Source organism: Schistocerca nitens, chromosome 8 (assembly GCF_023898315.1).
Source record: "Schistocerca nitens isolate TAMUIC-IGC-003100 chromosome 8, iqSchNite1.1, whole genome shotgun sequence".
NCBI classification, from domain to species: Eukaryota; Metazoa; Arthropoda; class Insecta; order Orthoptera; family Acrididae; genus Schistocerca; species Schistocerca nitens.
Window position 1 is genome coordinate 110,930,236 of NC_064621.1, and position 18,692 is coordinate 110,948,927.

General features: G+C 39.7%; 1 protein-coding gene across 1 annotated transcript in view; it reads left to right on the forward strand.

Moving 5' to 3' along the window:
* LOC126198794 (myogenesis-regulating glycosidase-like) overlaps positions 1-18,692 on the forward strand; it is a 113,938-nt gene that overhangs the window by 81,869 nt on the left and 13,377 nt on the right. Inside the window, exon 2 of the mRNA XM_049935364.1 lies at positions 13,233-13,358. Coding sequence (XP_049791321.1) covers positions 13,235-13,358 — 124 coding nt within the window. The 5' untranslated portion in view covers positions 13,233-13,234. The remainder of the gene's footprint in view (positions 1-13,232; positions 13,359-18,692) is intronic.

Consider the following 18,692-nt stretch of genomic DNA (forward strand, 5'->3'; position numbering starts at 1 on the left):
AACAGCTGTGGAAGGAGTCGTGTACAAACAAAAATCTCAGATTTTATAAAAAAACTTTCATTAGCCAATTTCACTCCAGATACAACTCCTGTAGTTTGTTTCTGTAAGGAGAACACTAACAATTAATTTGACATTTTAACTTATACAGACTACGGGCAAATTACAACTGGTTCCTGTAATCAGTAAGCGAAAAATAGAAATATATGTCATGTAAATTTTATTTGTCTTTTCAGCACAATGTTGTAATCCGTTTGACTTTGTTACACGAACAAACGACAAATCTACACCCAAAAAAATGAGAATGGAAGCCATGACTTACTAAAAGAGAAAAAATAAAACCAGTAAGATTTATTTGAACCTGAAAAATAATCATAGTACAGTTAAAAGCATAAAGTTTTGCTGACTGCGCTCGTCGTAACGTATCAGGTAAGAACAGCAGTGTCTATTACAATATCTTACGCATAGAACTGTGCTAGTGCAGTCATTACTCATTCAATAGTTTGCTTATAACCGCAGAAAATATTATTTTCACATAATTAAGAATAGCATGTATTACATTTTACAAGATACAGGAACTAATGTCGTGGGAGTGCGTAATGCCGCAGCGATTTTCACCGTTTAGCTTAGCGTTTTGCATTACGAGATCATTCTTGGCTAATGAATCTAATAAGTAAGTGAATAAATTAATTTAATTGGCTTATACTAAAAATACGTATAACTCAATCATATTACATTGTTAAGAAAAAACTGGTAAATTAACTGTAACGGATATTGGTGAATCACTTACTGATGAGAATGAGTATGATGAGCAGCGCTGGCAGACGACCCGTGTTTTCCGGGACGTCCCGTATTTCAGACAATTTAAAATGTCCCAGCGGAACAGTCACTTTTCCGTACATTTTAATCTTGTTCGTTGATTATTGCGAAATCTTTCGCGTTACAGCTGGCAAGTACCTATTATCTCCTCACGTAACGCACGAAGATACAACTAGCTTGGCTGTCAGTCTATGACTGCCCAGCGGGGCCTACATTCATCGATTCGCACGCTCTCGCGCAGCGCCGCGACTCTCTGTGTCTGTTCTACCTTCTTCTGTGTGCTTATTATCCATTCCATTTACTTTCTACAGTTTTGTCTTTATCATTTTTGTTCGTTTTCTAATTCGTTTAAATGCCACGTCAATGCATGTTAACAATACTGGAACGATATTTTAGTTCCATTCTTGTTAGTCATTCTAGTTTAAAACTTCGTTCTTTGTTCTGCCTCAGCTACTGAGTGATGAATGTGTTACGCTTATGAATATTTCTACAACCGTAGACAAAATGAATGAATTAAGGGACAGTGATACTGATAATTCGTCTAGAAGTGGTGGAATACCTTTTAAGCCTCAGCAGAAACCATTCCATTTATACACTACTTTTAGCTGAAAATGATAAAATTGTCAAAGCTGGTTGCCCGTCCATATTCTCCAAAATGCTGAAAAATACAATAGTGATAAGCTGAAAGTGGGTGTGGAAATTTTGATACTGAAAATAAGCAGTCATTCCACTAGATCTGCGAAACGAAGAGCGGACGTGCAACTCCAATTTCAAGCGACGATAGGCAATGGGAAAAAGTAATAAAACGTGTTGCCACGAAACTTTTGTCTATTGGTCTTGCTGTCGAAAGAGTATTAACAATACGCTTGCACTAAAATTTCATTTATTGGAATTCCGCAATGATTGTCCGCGTCTATTGTATAAGATAATCATATGAGAAAAAGAAGAGAAAAAAGAACTTTGATGTGGTCGCCGTTTTTGCATAACGTAACGTTTCCTGTAGAAACAATAATGAACAGATTGAATAAGATCATCTGTGAGTTGTTGAGATGCGTGATGAGCAGCACGGGATTCGCGAAAAGATTGAGCAAGGAATAGAAGACAACTTTTTCGTAAATATGACAAGAGAAGTAACAGGTTAATGAAGCACTAAGGCAAAATAATCTATTCGGAAAGATTTTCAACACAGAAGTGAATTTGTAGGCTACTTGTTAGCACGATATGATTTCTCAGAAAACAACGTCATTCCCATGTTGCTGTTTTCAAACAAAGTATCACCAATATAATAATACAATTTTCAAAATGTTGCAGAACTTTTAAGGATCGATCAACTAAACATGGGTATCTTAGACGAAGAATTTCAAATAATCAAAACTAGCCTGACAAAAATAAGGGTGCGATTGAGAAATGGAAGAAAATCTTGAAAGCATTTTCCAAGAATGAGATCTGTGACATCTTTCGCGCCGTATCGTTCATGGTTAGTATTCATAGTTCCACGTGCTTCATAGAAAGGTTTATTTTTACAGATGACATTACAATGGACGGACGTACGTAAAAAATGTACCCGAATTTGATAAAAGGTGAATTAATGACCATTTTCAGCTGTGATTGTAACTGCATTGATTTTTTAAATATGTGAAATCAAACAAAGTCATGTTAAATTTACACATTCTTCAATAAAATATGATGAAGACCAATAAATCTAAAAAAATTATTTTGTTTTTCATTTGCTCTGGGTAAAAAAATGAAACCCCATTTTTTTGCGCAACTGAACACTTGTGCATTATGGATAAAAAGAATCTGGCAACACTATTGATGACTGAACATAATAAGCTATGAACGCTTCAGCGCTCGTACTTGAATAGCCGGCTAAAAGCGAACAAGCTAATCCTACTGTTCAGGCTCTAGTGAATACTACTGATAACCATACTCCTAGCCAAGTATATGATACAAATACCAAATAGAAATACTGTAATGTACCTAACGTTACAGAATATATTAGAAATTTCAAATGAAACTACTACTTTACGTAATGAATTGTGTACTAAAACGAAACTGCACACATTACGTAATGACGCGTCTACTACAAGTGCTATGTTAAGACAGAAAAATGAAACGTCATGTGAAATACGTACTGAGCTATTCATTAAAGATAGTCAAATGTCAGAAGTAAAAACTGAAATGTCGGAAATGTCAAATCTAATATCTACTCATTTCGGTGGGAGGTCCAATCATAAACTTAGTAAATGTAATGAGAACTTAGATCAATCAATATCTAAGACATTAGATCAAGTTTTAATTAAAATATGTAGTGTATTTTCAACGAAACACAGAAAATGCCATCCACTGTAACTAACATTGCCGTACAACAAAATGTGTTACCCATCGAAATTTAAATTCCGAATCTTTTGTTGTCTAACTTCTTACCTGAGACGTCAGCTAAACTAAAAGAAGTATTTTCAGCTAAGTGTAGGGATGTATCTGCTAACATTAAGCAAATATTTAACTACTGTAAGCGACTGTCCATTGGCACTCGTGAGATGTCTACCAATCTCAGGGAAACGCACACTGTAAGTAATGAAACGTCATCTAACGTAAGAGAAAGGCCTTGATATAAAAGAAGCAATGGATTACGTGAGTGATCAGATAGGCCAACGAAAAGACGCAATGAACTACTCGCTACCTGTACCAGACGTGTAGATTCAGACACAACATACATAGTGCAAACACCAACCGCTGAATTCCCATATCAGACAGACGCTTCAAGGAAGGTTTGAGTCTGAAATAAATCTGATTGAGAATGTATTAGGACAAATTTTATTGCAATCACAGTACAGTTACGACGCAACACTGCACGTTAGTAAAGTGCATCGTGATCGAGTCAACATAGAACAAACAGTACCAGATACACTACCATCTCTCGTTATCGTAGATAGTGAAGCTTCCACTAAACTTCATGAAAAGTTAAGTATTGCTAATGAGAAACTAAATTCAGAACCGACGAAGATAGCGCAGCGTTCAGCTGCTGAGCCCTTAACTCAGTACGACGCGTCGGATAAAATTATTGAACATAATGTGAAAGCATCTGACAGTATATTACACGAACTTTTACCGGAACCACATAAATTACACCAAGAGCCGTCCGATTTGAAACAGACAGCACCGGATGTGCATTCTCCTGTAACTACTACAGAAAACAAAAAAATTATTTTCCTCTACACGGTGAAACATTCACAGACGAAACATATCAAATACGTCCTCCACCCAAGTACTTTATACATGGGGTGGGTCAGTGCCTTTTGTGCAATCAATATTTTTGTTGAATACGTGTGTGACAAGGAAACTATTCAGGTGTTTACGGGCAAAGGAAACATTAACTCGAATAGCGACATCATCAGCTACGTGGAGCATTCCTCTCCGCCACGTGGAAGGTGGTACAGTCATGGCAGGATAAAAACTGACGATGACAATTACGTAACATAGTCGATGACACCACGTGTACACTGTACTCTGCACTTGGAATGCGGCCCACTGAATCTAATTTGATTGAATAGAGATGGTAATAAAGCCGGACTAGATAATGTAATCGAAATAGTGAGCCATGCCACACAGCGTTATAAATAATACGTTTAGCGTAACTACAAATACTAAACCGTGGTTGGTGTGTGGGAAACGTACAAAATGCTACGTTACAATGGAGATAATGATATCAGGGAGCAATTGACCACCAATTAGTTTAAGTGTCATGATCAAAACAAGGCAATTATACAATTATTGTACATGCTCTCGTATGAGGTATACCAAGTGGCTTAGTGACTCACGCACGTGCGGTGGTAAGTGGGCCTACTATGTCTACTGGTTCGTACAGGGTGTCCTATATATTTGAAGAGAATGAAATGCCACGAAAACTACACATCGGATTCACACAATTTAAAATTAAAATTGGTTCGTCTTGAAGGGGCACATACAATTATACCCAAATATACACCCAACCCCACCCAACCCAATGTTTGTGTATGGGGGAGGGGAGTTAACTTCGGAATCTTAGATGGGAACCCACATTTTTTATTGCAGGACAAAAAAACGTCGCTTTTGTCTGAAAAGTTTTTTTCGTTTTGCAGCAGATGGCATTGTAATCGGAAAAATCAAAACGGGTAGAAAATCGAATGTTTCCAATTGCTTTCCAAGAACACCTGAATTAACCCCCTCACCTCCACGCTGAGAGGTTAGGAGGGGCAATTATTTCAGAACTTTTAATGGGAAACCCCATTCTCAACGTTGTATTCCTCCGACATAACGATACTGCTCGACGAAACACTGTCACCGTGTGTCATAGCAGGCACTGCAATGCGAGCAGAGGTCACTTTACTCTCAGAAGTAGAACTGAAAGCATCTCTAAACACTTCGTTATCCCATTAGTTGTTATTGGCTGCACATCTACCTTTCATTTCTAGAAGAGAATTGCAAATCGACGGTGACTGCTGCAGCCGCAGAAGAAAACTTGAAATGGTTCTGATTTATGGGAATGCAGGAGAAATTTTGACGATGCGGTTGTGTTGTATACTGAGCGTTTTACAGATAATGTTCGCTCGCGAATACAATAGCAGCAAAGGTGAACCATAGTAAATACTGCAAGGGATAAAATTTAAGTTAATTCAATGAAAACGGCACCGACCTGTGACACGTCTGCACAATGTAGTCAGTTGATGAAATAGAGAGACAAATAATGAATAAAGTAATTGACTCACCACTACTGACTCGTCACAACGTGATGAATTACAAAGATCGTTGTTGAAGTGTGTGTAAGTCTTTAGTAAAAGCATGGAATCATAAAACTCATCAATATCGTATGAATGTCCGCCCCAGTAAGATTTATAGCTACAACACATATTAAATCCCATAGTCAAAGACAACAGCAGTTACCAACAAAATAAAACAGATATTTGAATTGTAGGGAACTTTATAACAGATGGTAAACTGTCTTCCTTTGTACAACACAAAGTTTACTCCGCTGATCTGATTAGCAAATCCAGGGAAAGCAATTAATGGGTACTAGTACACTCGCTGCCCAGTGTATGCAGAGAAGAATGTTCCTCTCAGGAAAAGGTAAGGTCTCTGTTAACTACAGCCGGCCGAAGTGGCCGTGCGGTTAAAGGCGCTGCAGTCTGGAACCGCAAGACCGCTACGGTCGCAGGTTCGAATCCTGCCTCGGGCATGGATGTTTGTGATGTCCTTAGGTTAGTTAGGTTTAACTAGTTCTGAGTTCTAGGGGACTAATGACCTCAGCAGTTGAGTCCCATTGTGCTCAGAGCCATTTGAACCATTTTTTTGTTAACTACAATCACACAACAGGTGTGGTTACGTAATTACATTATGACACGAAATTACGCCAACTACAGACTTACCAAGTAGAAGGCTACATTATTTTGTGAACACACCCCATACCATCGCTTGTGCACAAGAGATATTGGAGCTATCACGATTTGAGGAAATATTTTCATAAGCAATGAGCCTAAAGTGTTTTATGTGTGAATCTATGTTTGGGTATAATTTTGAAGGTAGTTTATAAATAGTTAAGTCATGACATTTACGGAAAATTCCCCTCACAAGAACTAGCGACATGGCGCAGTGGTTAGAACACTGGACTCGCATTCGGGAGGACGACGATTCAAACCCGCGTCCGGCCGTCCTTGTTTAGGTATCCCGTGATTTACCTAAATCGCTTTAGGCAAATGCCTGGATGGTTCCTGTGAAAAGGCACGGCCGATTTCCTTCCCTAATCCGAGCTTGGGTTCCGCTTCAAATGACCTCGTTGTCGACGGGACGTTCAACACTAATCTCCTCCTTCACAAGAAGGACACTATTACAGGGAAGAAAAAAATATTTAAATAGTTGAGGCAAAAGGAGTCCTGAAGCAAGTTAGTTAAAACTAACCCAAGTATGCTAACTTCAAACTAGGAGAGAACGCTGTACCGAGCACAAACATGCCCTGATTAGAAAAAATATTTACTGATTCATGTATAAGTACGTACACTGTAGAGATAAGCGTAGAATAATCACATATTGGTCACTACTTCAAACGTAAGGCACAGAGAAAGGTGTAGTGTACCCAGTAATTGGTATATCTGCATAACATTATCAGAGCCACTCACGTCAAAGCTTTGTACTATTAGTACGAGAGGTTAAGAAAGCTTTGAATGAGTACTGCACTTTGGTTTTTCGCCAGCATAGGAGCATAACCTCTGCTCAGCTTCGGGCGTTTGTTTTATTACGTTTCTGTCACGTTTTGTATTTTATCCTATGTTAAGGTAACACTCTATACAGAAATTGAATTTAATCTGTGATAGACTGTGTTCTCCTCACCTGAGTACACATGACATTGTTTTGAAGTAGGATTTGCTGAGGTCATGTTCTCTGGAGGAACTTCAGACGATATTGTAAATACAGAAATTAATCGGAAGAATATATGATTATTTGAATGGATGCACATAATCCAGTTGTAAATATGTTGTCTAGAAATATCAGAATAGAAAATCTTGGAATCCGTGTGGCAGAATTTACTACAGCATGAATTATAAAAAGACTTATGATAAGCGATGTTGTATTAAAGTGCAGTTTCAAAGAGTTACTGTGATATCGAATATGATAAGGGACGGAATGGCGATAGACGCTTGTTATGTGAAGTTCGATATTACGGTTACAGTGTCACAGTATTGGAACAACTCAGTACGAACGAAGAATTTTAGTGTTGCGGTATGCATTGTGGCTGCATTGCGCTTACCTTGTACTATGCTCAGAAGTTTGTCATTTACTACTGTTGGCGTGGAGAAATAATGTGTGGTAGACTCCATGAAAACGGCGGCTCATTTTAATCAAGTCCCGAACATTCAATACAGACTTCTATGCAGCCGCGTGCATCAGGCAACTGTGTTCTGTTTCGTAGAGTGAGCTAACCGCTCCACTAAATGTGACGTTAGATCTGACTCCCGGTGCCTTTACTTGGGGTGCTTTCATTGTTGCTCTAAATTTTCAATCTAATTTTATAAGAAAATGTAGGAAGGGTGCTCAGATTACGCAAGATAAGTTATTAATAAAATTTGGTTCTAAAGTGAATGAGATCCTTCGTAACACATGTGACAATGTGAAATGAAAACAAAAGTCATCCTCTAATCATAGTAAATTTAAGTCCTTCCAACAATTAAATACGAATTCATCATGTAAATAGTAATATATCTGTAAATATGTTTTCACCTCTATTTGCGTAAAGTGTTATCTGTTCCTTACTGTGACGATCAGGTAGGACCTTAAGTGGTAGTAATTCTGTAGCACGCCTGTTCCATGCTGTTCCAGACTGAAGCGCGTAGAACCTCTCGGCCACACCGGCCGGCGAAGCGATCGAAGCAGTTCAGAGGCGAGCTGCTGGATTTGCTACTGGTATGTTCGATCAGCATTCAAGTGTTGCGGATATGCTCCGGGAACTCAGGTGGGAATACCTGGAGGGAAGAAGACGTCCATTTCGAAGAACACTACTGAGATAGTTTGGAGAAACGGTATTTGAAGCTGACTCCATCTACGGCCGCCAACATTCATTTCACGTAGGGACCACGAAGGTAAGATACAAGGAATTTAGGTTCAAACGAAGACATGTACAAAGTCGTTTTTCCCTCACTCTATCCGCGAGTGGAACAGGAAAGAGAACGACTAGATGAGGTACAGGATACCTCCCCGCCGTGTAAGTGTCCTGTGGTGGGTTCTGACTTCCTACCTATTGTCGCTATGATAATGTTTTAACTATGTTGCCCATAGTAGCTTACTCGCACTCATGATTTCTTATTCATTATCAGGCATACTCCTGCTTTAGCTTACCTCTATTTAACCCTGTACTCACCTGACCAGGACTCCTTTTCTTCCTGCCACTTAACCTCAATAACTTCCACAAAAACTTCGACCAAACAAATAGCTTTTTAACCAGTCTTGGTTTTCATGATCAGGACTCCGTCCAGGAGTTCCGAATAGGGGACTATTTTCCGTCCGGAATGCTTCATACAGGAGGCTGCAATAATCATTTAAGCTTACAGTAGAGCTCCCTGAACTTGGAAAAAGGAATCACAACCGTAGTTTCGCCTTGCTTTCAGACGTTTGCAGCAGCGGCACAGCAACGCCACGTTGGCGAATGCCACGAAACAACGTTAGTCAGTCATCCAGGCTGTTGGCCCTGCAAATACTGAATAGGCCGCTGTTCCGGTCCAGCAACCAAGAGTTGGTCAGGCCTCGTTGTGGCTACGCACACTGTGCTGCTATCTGCGTCGCTGAGGCCTGCAAGCGACCCCAGGTCCGCACGGTCCATGGTCTGTAGCTCAAGGCTAGAGATAAAGCAAATGATCTCTGCAGTCCAGTTACCAACTTATCTTGGTAACATTTTACGTCAACTATGACAATTGTACTTAACTTTGATTACTTTGATGTCAATAACCTTCTCATCATACAATTAACATACGATAATTACTTTGTTGTCGTGCTAAAGGTGTATCACAGTAGTAATTAAAGAAGTTAATCGGTTAGTTTTATCTATATATATAGAAGTCTGATGAGGCACCAGCACAGGCAGAGGAACTTCCACAGCTACCCTGTGTTCCACAGCGACTGTCATCGTGCGTAGAGGTGAGCTATTACCTTTTCTTCATGACCCATACGTACAGTAGTGTAATTCATAACTGTTTGAGTTAGTTTGTTGTGGATCGTGCGCTCGTGTTGTGGCGAGTAACCATGCAAGCTACAAGAGTTGTGTAGTACTTTTCTGCAGTCTTTTAACTATAACCATGACGGAAGGGAGGGAAATTTAATACTAAGCACTATGCATGTCAGTATCACAACGGATCCTTAATCGCACAAAAGGGACGCGGTGATACTCCCAGACGTAGATTCTATTGCTTCCTTCTAATGTAAATTACTGTAATGATATTATCAGAATACGGTAGTATAGAAATAGACAATGCTGACCGTAAGTCTTCCTTAAGTGAAGTTTGCGGACATTTGTACAGTTTCACCAAATCCAATCGTATTTTACCTCTGAGCATGAAAGAATTTCATACACCAGGAAGGTAGAAAACATCTAAGAATAAATGAAGAGTAATATTTGCGACTGACGTACGATAGGCGAAAAATCTCCAGAGATTGCCAGTGGTGTTCCCTCACTGTTACACAGAAACAGAAAGAACAAGACACTGCATTCTAGCTGAGGTAAATATTCGAGGGTGAAGATCAAATATTCTTCCATTAAGTGATAGTGAGCTATTTGGACCGAACTGGAAGTCATATTGCAGCGAGGAGAAAGGTGTGGCTTCCCCACGACGCAAAACACTTTGACGAGTTCAGTTTGAGGATTCATGAGTGATGATATTTGTCCACGATGAGCGAGGATGCACATGACAGACAGAGGAGCACTCGAAAAAAGTGCCACCGCAGTTTATTGAGGTAGCTTCTTTCAATAACTGCTTAGAAATTCGGAACAAAATGCGACGTCTCGTAATGCAGGATTTCCCACTCATTCTTAGAAGACATTCACCTTTGAAATAGAACCGTGGTAGCAGAAAAACTCATTGCGTCATCACCGAAAGAGTAAAAGTATCTAGACGTTGGGTCATAGAGAAGCAGGAATCACATTTTGAAAGGCTGAAGAAGTTGTTGTTGTTGTTGTTGTGGTCTTCATTCCTGAGACTGGTTTGATGCAGCTCTCCATGCTACTCTATCCTGTGCAAGCTTCTTCATCTCCAAGTATTCATCTCTTGGTCTCCCTCTACGATTTTTACCCTCCACGCAGCCCTCCAATACTAAATTGGTGGTCCCTTGATGCCTGAGAACATGTCCTACCAACCGATACCTTCTTCTAGTCAAGTTGTGCCACAAACTCCTCTTCACCCCAATTCTATTCAATAACTCCTCATTAGTTATGTGATCTACCCATCTAATCTTCAGCATTCTTCTGTAGCACCACATTTCGAAAGTTTCTATTCTCTTCTTGTCCAAACTATTTATCGTCCGTGTTTCACTTCCATACGTGGCTACACTCCATACAAATACTTTCAGAAACGACTTCCGGACACTTAAATCTATACTCGATGTTATCAGATTTATTTTCTTCAGAAACGCTTTCCTTGCCGTTGCCAGTCTACATTTTATATCCTCTCTACTTCGACCATCATCAGTTATTTTGCTCCCCAAATAGCAAAACTCCTTTACTATTTTAAGTGTCTCATTTCCTAGTCTAATTCCCTCAGCATCATCCGACTTAATTCGACTACATTCCATTATCCTCGTTTTGCTTTTGTTGATATTCATCTTATATCCTCCTTTTAAGACACTGTCCATTCCGTTCAACTGCTCTTCCAAGTCCTTTGCTATCTCTGACAGAATTGCAGTGTCATCGACGAACCTCAAAGTTTTTATTTCTTCTCCATGGATTTTAATACCTACTCCGAATTTTTCTTTTGTTTCCTTTACTGCTTGCTCAATATACAGACTGAATAACATCAGGGATAGGCTACAACCCTGTCTCACTCCCTTCCCAACCACTGGTTCCCTGTCATGTCCCTCGACTCTTATAACTGCCATCTGGTTGCTGTAGAAATTAAAATAGCCTTTCGCTCAATGTATTTTATCCCTGCCACCTTCAGAATTTGAAAGAGATATATTTTCTAAGATAAGGCATAGGGTCAGTATTGCCTCACGTGTTCCAACAATTGATAGTTCGGTAATTTTCACACCTGTGAACACCTGCTTTGTCTGGGACTGGAATTATTATATTATTCTTGAAATAGGAGGATATTTCGCCTGTCTCATAGATCTTGCTCACCAGATGGTAGAGTTTTGTCAAGTAACTTTATACCTGAACAAGACGTCTACATTATTCACGAAATTACAATTACAATGAGCGGATGCCACTTTATTTGAAAACACTGCAGTCAACAGTTCCTTAGCTACTAAGATTTTACAACTAACACTATGTTTCTGGGCAAGGAAAACACTGGAAACTGTTTTTTCGTGGTAGTTATTAATTAGCAATAAAAAAATAAAAGTAAGTTAATCTTTCCAGTCACTTCAGTTCGAATAATATTCACGAGCTTTCGATGGCTCCCTCCGCCATCGAAACCTCGAGAATTTTATGCCTGTTGGTGGGGCTTGAAAACTGAAAAGTTTATTTTCAGACATGCTGCCGCGAAATACTCCGAGGGCAAATTACTTTATCTCCGTTATTGTACAATCTTCTGTCATACATTTTTCTGAGAAGCGGTGAAACAAATTTAAATGTTGAGTGTTAGACGTCAACTCCATTTTTGCATAAGAGACGGTTAGATTTTTCTAAATATTCTGTGGGAGTAACCGACGAATTTTAGATAGTGAGGGTGAAGCGGGAGATCTTAAAGTTGTGCAGATCACGAACGTGACAGTCGTTGCATAGCTACAACAAACTGTTGCTTCCCATGTATACCACTAAGTTCCAAATCCAGTAGCTGTTAGACGGGACACTAAAATAATTGTTTGTCAACGATGAAGAGCATCCGAACGTTTTTCTGCAATTGTATGTATCACTTCTTATTTCCGATATTATGAGATGTACCAAATTCAATACTGCTCAGGCATTTGTATTAATAATATACAATTGACAAATCTCATAGAGTAGTCAAGTTTATCACTGAAGAATTCAATGAGCGATACATTTGTTTCGATTATCTGCTGCTCTGTAAAATTCTGGAGTTTCACATTTTTGTGACACACTCAAATATTCTCATTACAGTTTAGTTTCTTCTTCCTTTGGGCACTGATGAAGTGTCCCAACGTGCTGTAAAAATTAGGGACATATTGAGGTATTAAACATGGTACTTTACTAGTATTGGTAATTTATTGTATACATGTACATAATGAACCAAACGCAGATGCAATGACCGTCCCATTCAAAACGATAATGCAGGCTATCATGTTATCCGAGGTAAATTCCATTGACAGAGTCAGTACAGACGATAAGTTACTACTGCTTACGATAGCGTCTGATATCGATACGCTTCCGTGATAACTACGATTATCTTGGTATTTAAAGAAATTGCTGCCAGGTCATCAGGCTGTTCCAAGCGGAACACGAGGGGTTCGAAGCGAAAATATGAGGTTTTTACGCGGTTTACATAAATGGTTGTATGTGAAACCGCGGAAAAATTTATTTTGCAAACGAGTAAATCAGCGTAATCGACGTTTAAGAGCACTTGGCTGTTCCTCATTTGTCATAAATGTAGTGCTCTGTTTAGCCATGTGCTTGATCACTGTATGTAGTGTGTTGGGTGCCTGCAGCGCCATCTGTTTTGTCGTCGTCACTTGAAGTGGTGCGGGACTACCAGTTAATTAGCTTGTATGCTCGTCTGCCGCAGCAATGTGGTCGACCCCGACGCTGCTGCTGCTGGGTGTTTTGCTGGTGGCGCCAGCCGCAACCGCGGCCGGCCTCAACACCCGCTACGACGAGGCTACCGGACGTGTCCTGATACTGACTGACAGGGGTGAGTGCGTGGCGCGCCAACAGCTAGCTGTCGGGCCACCTGCTCAAAGTTGCCTCAGTGCTCACTCTTAGCTACCGACGTCTGCGACCATTGCTAGACAATATGTCCATAGTACCAGATCAGTGCTGTAATCCACCACTAGAAGAAGAGGCAAAAGGAGCAGTGTGCATTTATGGACCACAGCAAATTGTTTCATATAATTAAACCTGTTCTTCGAATTAATGTGTGTAATAACCAGAGTGAACAGATGTGAAATTTATGTTGTTTATTCTCTTCTGAACGACAATGTGCTCGAATGGAGCAACCAAAGTAATGTCGTAAATAACCAAAATTCAAAATACAAAATTTACGTACAAAAGTACTCACTAACTGATTGCTGCAGCAAAATTTTGTGAGGAGACACAATTCCTTAATTATAAAACCTAAAGCATCTTTCAGTTAATCATGTTTTTCCAGTTTTGAGATTCCACACTGTTCTGCAGAATGTTTGAGTGTTAAAAACATATCTATAAGAACCAACTTGATATGTAAGTCTGATGTATAAATACGATTTTCGTATACAGCGACAGTTGTAGTGGTACACGAAAAAATGGTTCAGATGTCTCTGAGCACTATGGGACTTAACTTCTGAGGTCATCAGTCCCCTAGAACTTAGAACTACTTAAACCTAACTAACCTAAGGACATCACACACATCCATGCCCGAGGCAGGATTCGAACCTGCGACCGTAGTGGTCGCGCGGTTCCAGTATGTAGCGCCTAAAACCGCTCGTCCACCCTGGCCGGCAGTGGTACACGAAGAAAGGGGCACTATAGTGAATAGTTTCAGGAAGACACGACATCACTGTGCTGCACGAGATTACAGTCATCTTATTTTACAATTTCGTTAGAACTTCAGCAGTCTAGGTCACATATTTCTATTTCAGTTACAAGTTTCGGCCGAATTAGATCATTTTGCTTTTCCCCATGGACAATGGACTTGGCCCATGAATTGAAATATTTTAAATTTTTAACCAAAAGTTCTCGAATTTACTTCATCGTCTCTCGTGAATAGCGCGGAAATCGCGGCGCATTTTTAAATTCTCGTTCCACATCTCTTTCCTTTTGTTTCGATCATATTTGTTAATAAATTTTGAGACGAAATCGTTAAAGCCTAAGCAGTTTTTCAAGGTTTTAATCTAAGACCCACGTGCATCTCCAACTAATACGTGTTCACCGAATACTTTCGGGAACATTTTTCGGCACTCATCCACAGAAACCAATGGATATATTCCGCGTGCAAGACAAAATATTTTGTCCGCCGCAAATTGGACAGCAAAGCATGAATTTTCGTTAATGACACTTCTTCTCTGTCCAACATTCGATTCTAAATAAGCCAATTTTTCACGAATTTCTCCTGTTACAGCGTTTTTGTTTTTTGTAATGTTATGTTTTCATGGCGTCACCAACTGTTTGCACATTTATTTTCACCCTTTCGGCATGTTGGACAAATTTGCCATTTAAAGTATCTGCTTTGTTATTCAGTTCGCTAATGATGATTTTAGTTTAGCATCTCACTTCCTCGATTCTGCGTCCACAATCAGTTTCTACACTTTTTCCAAAAGTATTTTCAATTTATACTATTCATGAATTTGGCGCTTCAACTTCTTCCTCCATCTTGTGAGCAACTACCGTGATCTTCTCGTTTACCAAATCCATTCTTTTATTCGCCTTCTAATCTTCCTTTGAAACAGAAATATCAGTAGGCTACTTGTTGCCGGGACTCTCGCAACAACTGACTTAAAGCGTTATTTTGTTTCTTTTATTTTCCTGGTTCTATACGTCTTATAAAACTTCAAAACCCTAGGCTAGTGCTGCACCTCCAACAGATACGTCACTATCATATTCAGTTTTAACATCGTACATACCTTGCAACACGAATTGTTGTTGTTGTTGTTGTTGTTTTTGTCGTCGTGATCTTCAGTACTAAGACTGGTTTGAGGCAGCTCTCCATGCTAACCTATCCTGTGCAAACTTATTCAATTCCGAGAAACTACTGCAACTTACATCCTTCTGAATCTGGTTACTGTATTCATCTCTCTGTCTCCTTCTACGATTTTTACCTCCCATGCTTCCCTCCAGTACTAAATTGATGATCCCTTGGTGCTTCAGAATGTGTACTACCAGCCGATCCTTTCTGCTAGTCAGGTTGTGCCACAAATTTCTCTTCTCCACATTTATTCAGTGCCTCCTCATTAGTTACGTGATCTACCCATCTAATCTTCAGCATACTTCTGTAGCACCACATTTCCAAAGCTCTTATTCCCTCCTTGTCTAAATTGTTCGATGTACATGTTTCACTTCCATATTGGCTGCACTCCACATAAATAATTTCAGAAATGACCTCCAGACAAATGTATACCAAGTTAACAAATTTCTCATCTTCTCTTTCTCTTGCCATTGTAAGTCTACATTTTACATTCTCGCTACTTCGGCCATTATTTGTCATTTTGTTGCTCAAATAGCAAAACTCGTGTACTACTACTACTTGGTTCCCAATCTAACTCCCTCAGACTCACCTGATTTAATTCAACTGCATTCGCTCGTCCTTCTCTTGCTTACGTTGAGCTCATCGTGTATCCTCGTTTTAACACAATGTCCATTCCTTTCAACTGCTCTTACAAGTCCTTTGCTTTCTCTGACAGAATTACGTCATCGGAAAACTCCAGAGTTTTCATTTCCTCTCCCTGGACTTTATTTTTCTTTGGTTTCCTTTGCAATTTGATCAGTATACAGACTGAATAACCTCAGGGATGGGCTACAGCACTATATCACTCCTCGATTACTTTTTCGTTTTCATGCCATTCAAATCATAAAACTGCTGTCTGGCTTCTGTACAAATTGCAAATAGCCTTCTGCTCCCTGTATTTTACCACCGCCACCTTTAGAATTTGAAAGAGAGTATTCCAGTCGACACTGTCAAAAGCTTACTCTAAGTCTACAAATGTTATAAACGTAGGTTTGCCTTTCCTTAACCTATGAGAAGTCATAGGGTCAGTATTGCCTTACATGTTCCCACATTTCTCCGGAAACCAAACTGATCTTCCCTGAGGTCAGCTTCTACCAGTTTTTCCATAATTCTGTAAAGAATTCGTATTAGTATTTTGTAACCGTGACTTATTAAACTGATAGTTCGGTATATTTCACATCTGTCAACACCTGCTTTCTTTGGTATTGGAATTATTATATTCTTCTTGAAGTCCGAGGGTATTTCGCCTGACTCATACATCTCTCTCTCCAGGTGGAAGAGCTTTGTCATGGTCGGCTCTCCCAAGGCTATCAGTAGTTCTAACGGATGTTGTTTACTCCGGGGGGCCCTGTTTCGACTTAAATCTATCAGTTCATTATTAAATTCTTCACGCAGAATCACATGTTCCATCTCATCTTCATCTACATCTTCTTCCATTTCCATTTCTCTCAGGTACATCTCCCTTGTGTAGACACTCTATATACTTCTTCCACCTCTCCGCTTCCCCTTCTTTGCTTAGGACTGCTCTTCCAGCTGGGCTCTTGATATTCATACAGATGGTTCTCTTTTCTCCAAAGGTCTCTTTAATTGCCCTGTAGGCAGCATCTATCTTATCCCTAGTGATATATGCTTCTAGATCCTTACATTTGTCCTCTAGCCTGCTTAGCCATTCCCGCTTGACCATGATCAAGCACTATTACATATTCATTCCCTGTCCGTACTTGTTGCGTCGAGACATCAACAGACATGTCACCAACCGAGTCAACGCTGATCCAGGCTCCTTCAGCATTGTGTCCTGATTGGCGACGTCTTAATTTACATTAAATATTTTGATTGGACTTTTAAGATGGGCTGATTTTTTTTAAAGGCCCTTGACAGTATGGAGAATTAAAACACTGTCCTGTCACTAATGGTGCTTCTATGAGCTAGGCATTTCTACATTTCTAAATTTCTTTTCTCTGTCTATTGGTGCATTGAAGTCGCCTTAGTATTGTAAAATCATCTAATTTTGTTTCAGGATGAGTGAAGAGATGGTCTACTTGGGATACTATCTGTTGAAGGGCAGATTTGAAAGCTCCTGTCGCAAATTACTAAGATTTTCAGTCAGTTTCACTACAGGTTGAGGAATATCTGTAATGGTGGTTTTCAAGCCTGAGATCCCGTCAGTTAAGATTTCTAGATCAGCTTGCCAGTCGTTGTTCACGTGACTAGCATTCGCGGTTTTTAACAGCTCAATCTTTTGACCTCGCCCGTTGTTTCCACAACATGATGGGATAAGCTACTTATTGTTAGCTATACTCTCTACTTTTTGTAAAGTCAACGTAATAGGGTCTCTTATGACATTAAAAGGTTCATCAATAGTTTCGTCCATAGCCGGAGACGTAATTTCACTCTATCATGTTCTTTAAATTTTCAGCTGCGAATGCACCGTCTGGTACCCGATTAGACCGAGTCCCTGGATGCGAAGAAGCCGCTATTCTGAAGCGCTGTCGGGTAATTACCACACTAACATGCAATGCGGTTTTTCGAGTCTAATACTGACCGCAGTGAAGTAATTGTACACTCGATTCACAGATGACATTTAAGCGCAGCTCATCCTCACCGATAAACTTTCTTTCATTTTAAAATGAGTGCGGATCACGACGTCAAGCTACACGCCTACGTATTTCCTCCATCCTGTGACTCTTTTACAAAACGTAACAGTAATTACATAATAACTACAAAGTTTGCAAATGGCTAGGCTTCAAACAACTAAATTTTGCAACTGAAGAAAGCAGAACCAGGAGGAATGAGTGGTATATCGTCTTTCATCGTATTGTAGCCTCTAAAAACTTCCCAAGTTGTTACCAGTTTAATTCTAGAGGAGAATCGTGACGGGCAAGAAAGAGATGTTTCGCGAGAAACTGGCTTGGTTTCTTATTCTTCGCGATAGTGTGAGCTTTGAATCTCTCAAGTGTGTGTATATTGGTCACAATATCAAATCGGGCTTCGTAAATTATATAGCAAACAGATCCCGGATAAGTACTACAGTTCGCATCTACCTCGGTGAGATGACCGTAATGGCGGCTAAGAAAAAAATGCCCAAAATGGGGTATTACCATTCATACAGCAAGACCCACCTACATTTCGTTACAAAAGCTGTTACCACCATAGAGCGTGACTTTAGTATAAAAGAAAGACCATGAAACAATGTTTGGACAAAAAATAAGTGATTATTTTCACTTATATAAATTTACATTATTATATACCTCCTAACGCTACCAGGCCAGAAGGAGGAAAGATGAAGATGGAAGTGACAGGTGAAGGATGTCAAACAAAAGACGAATA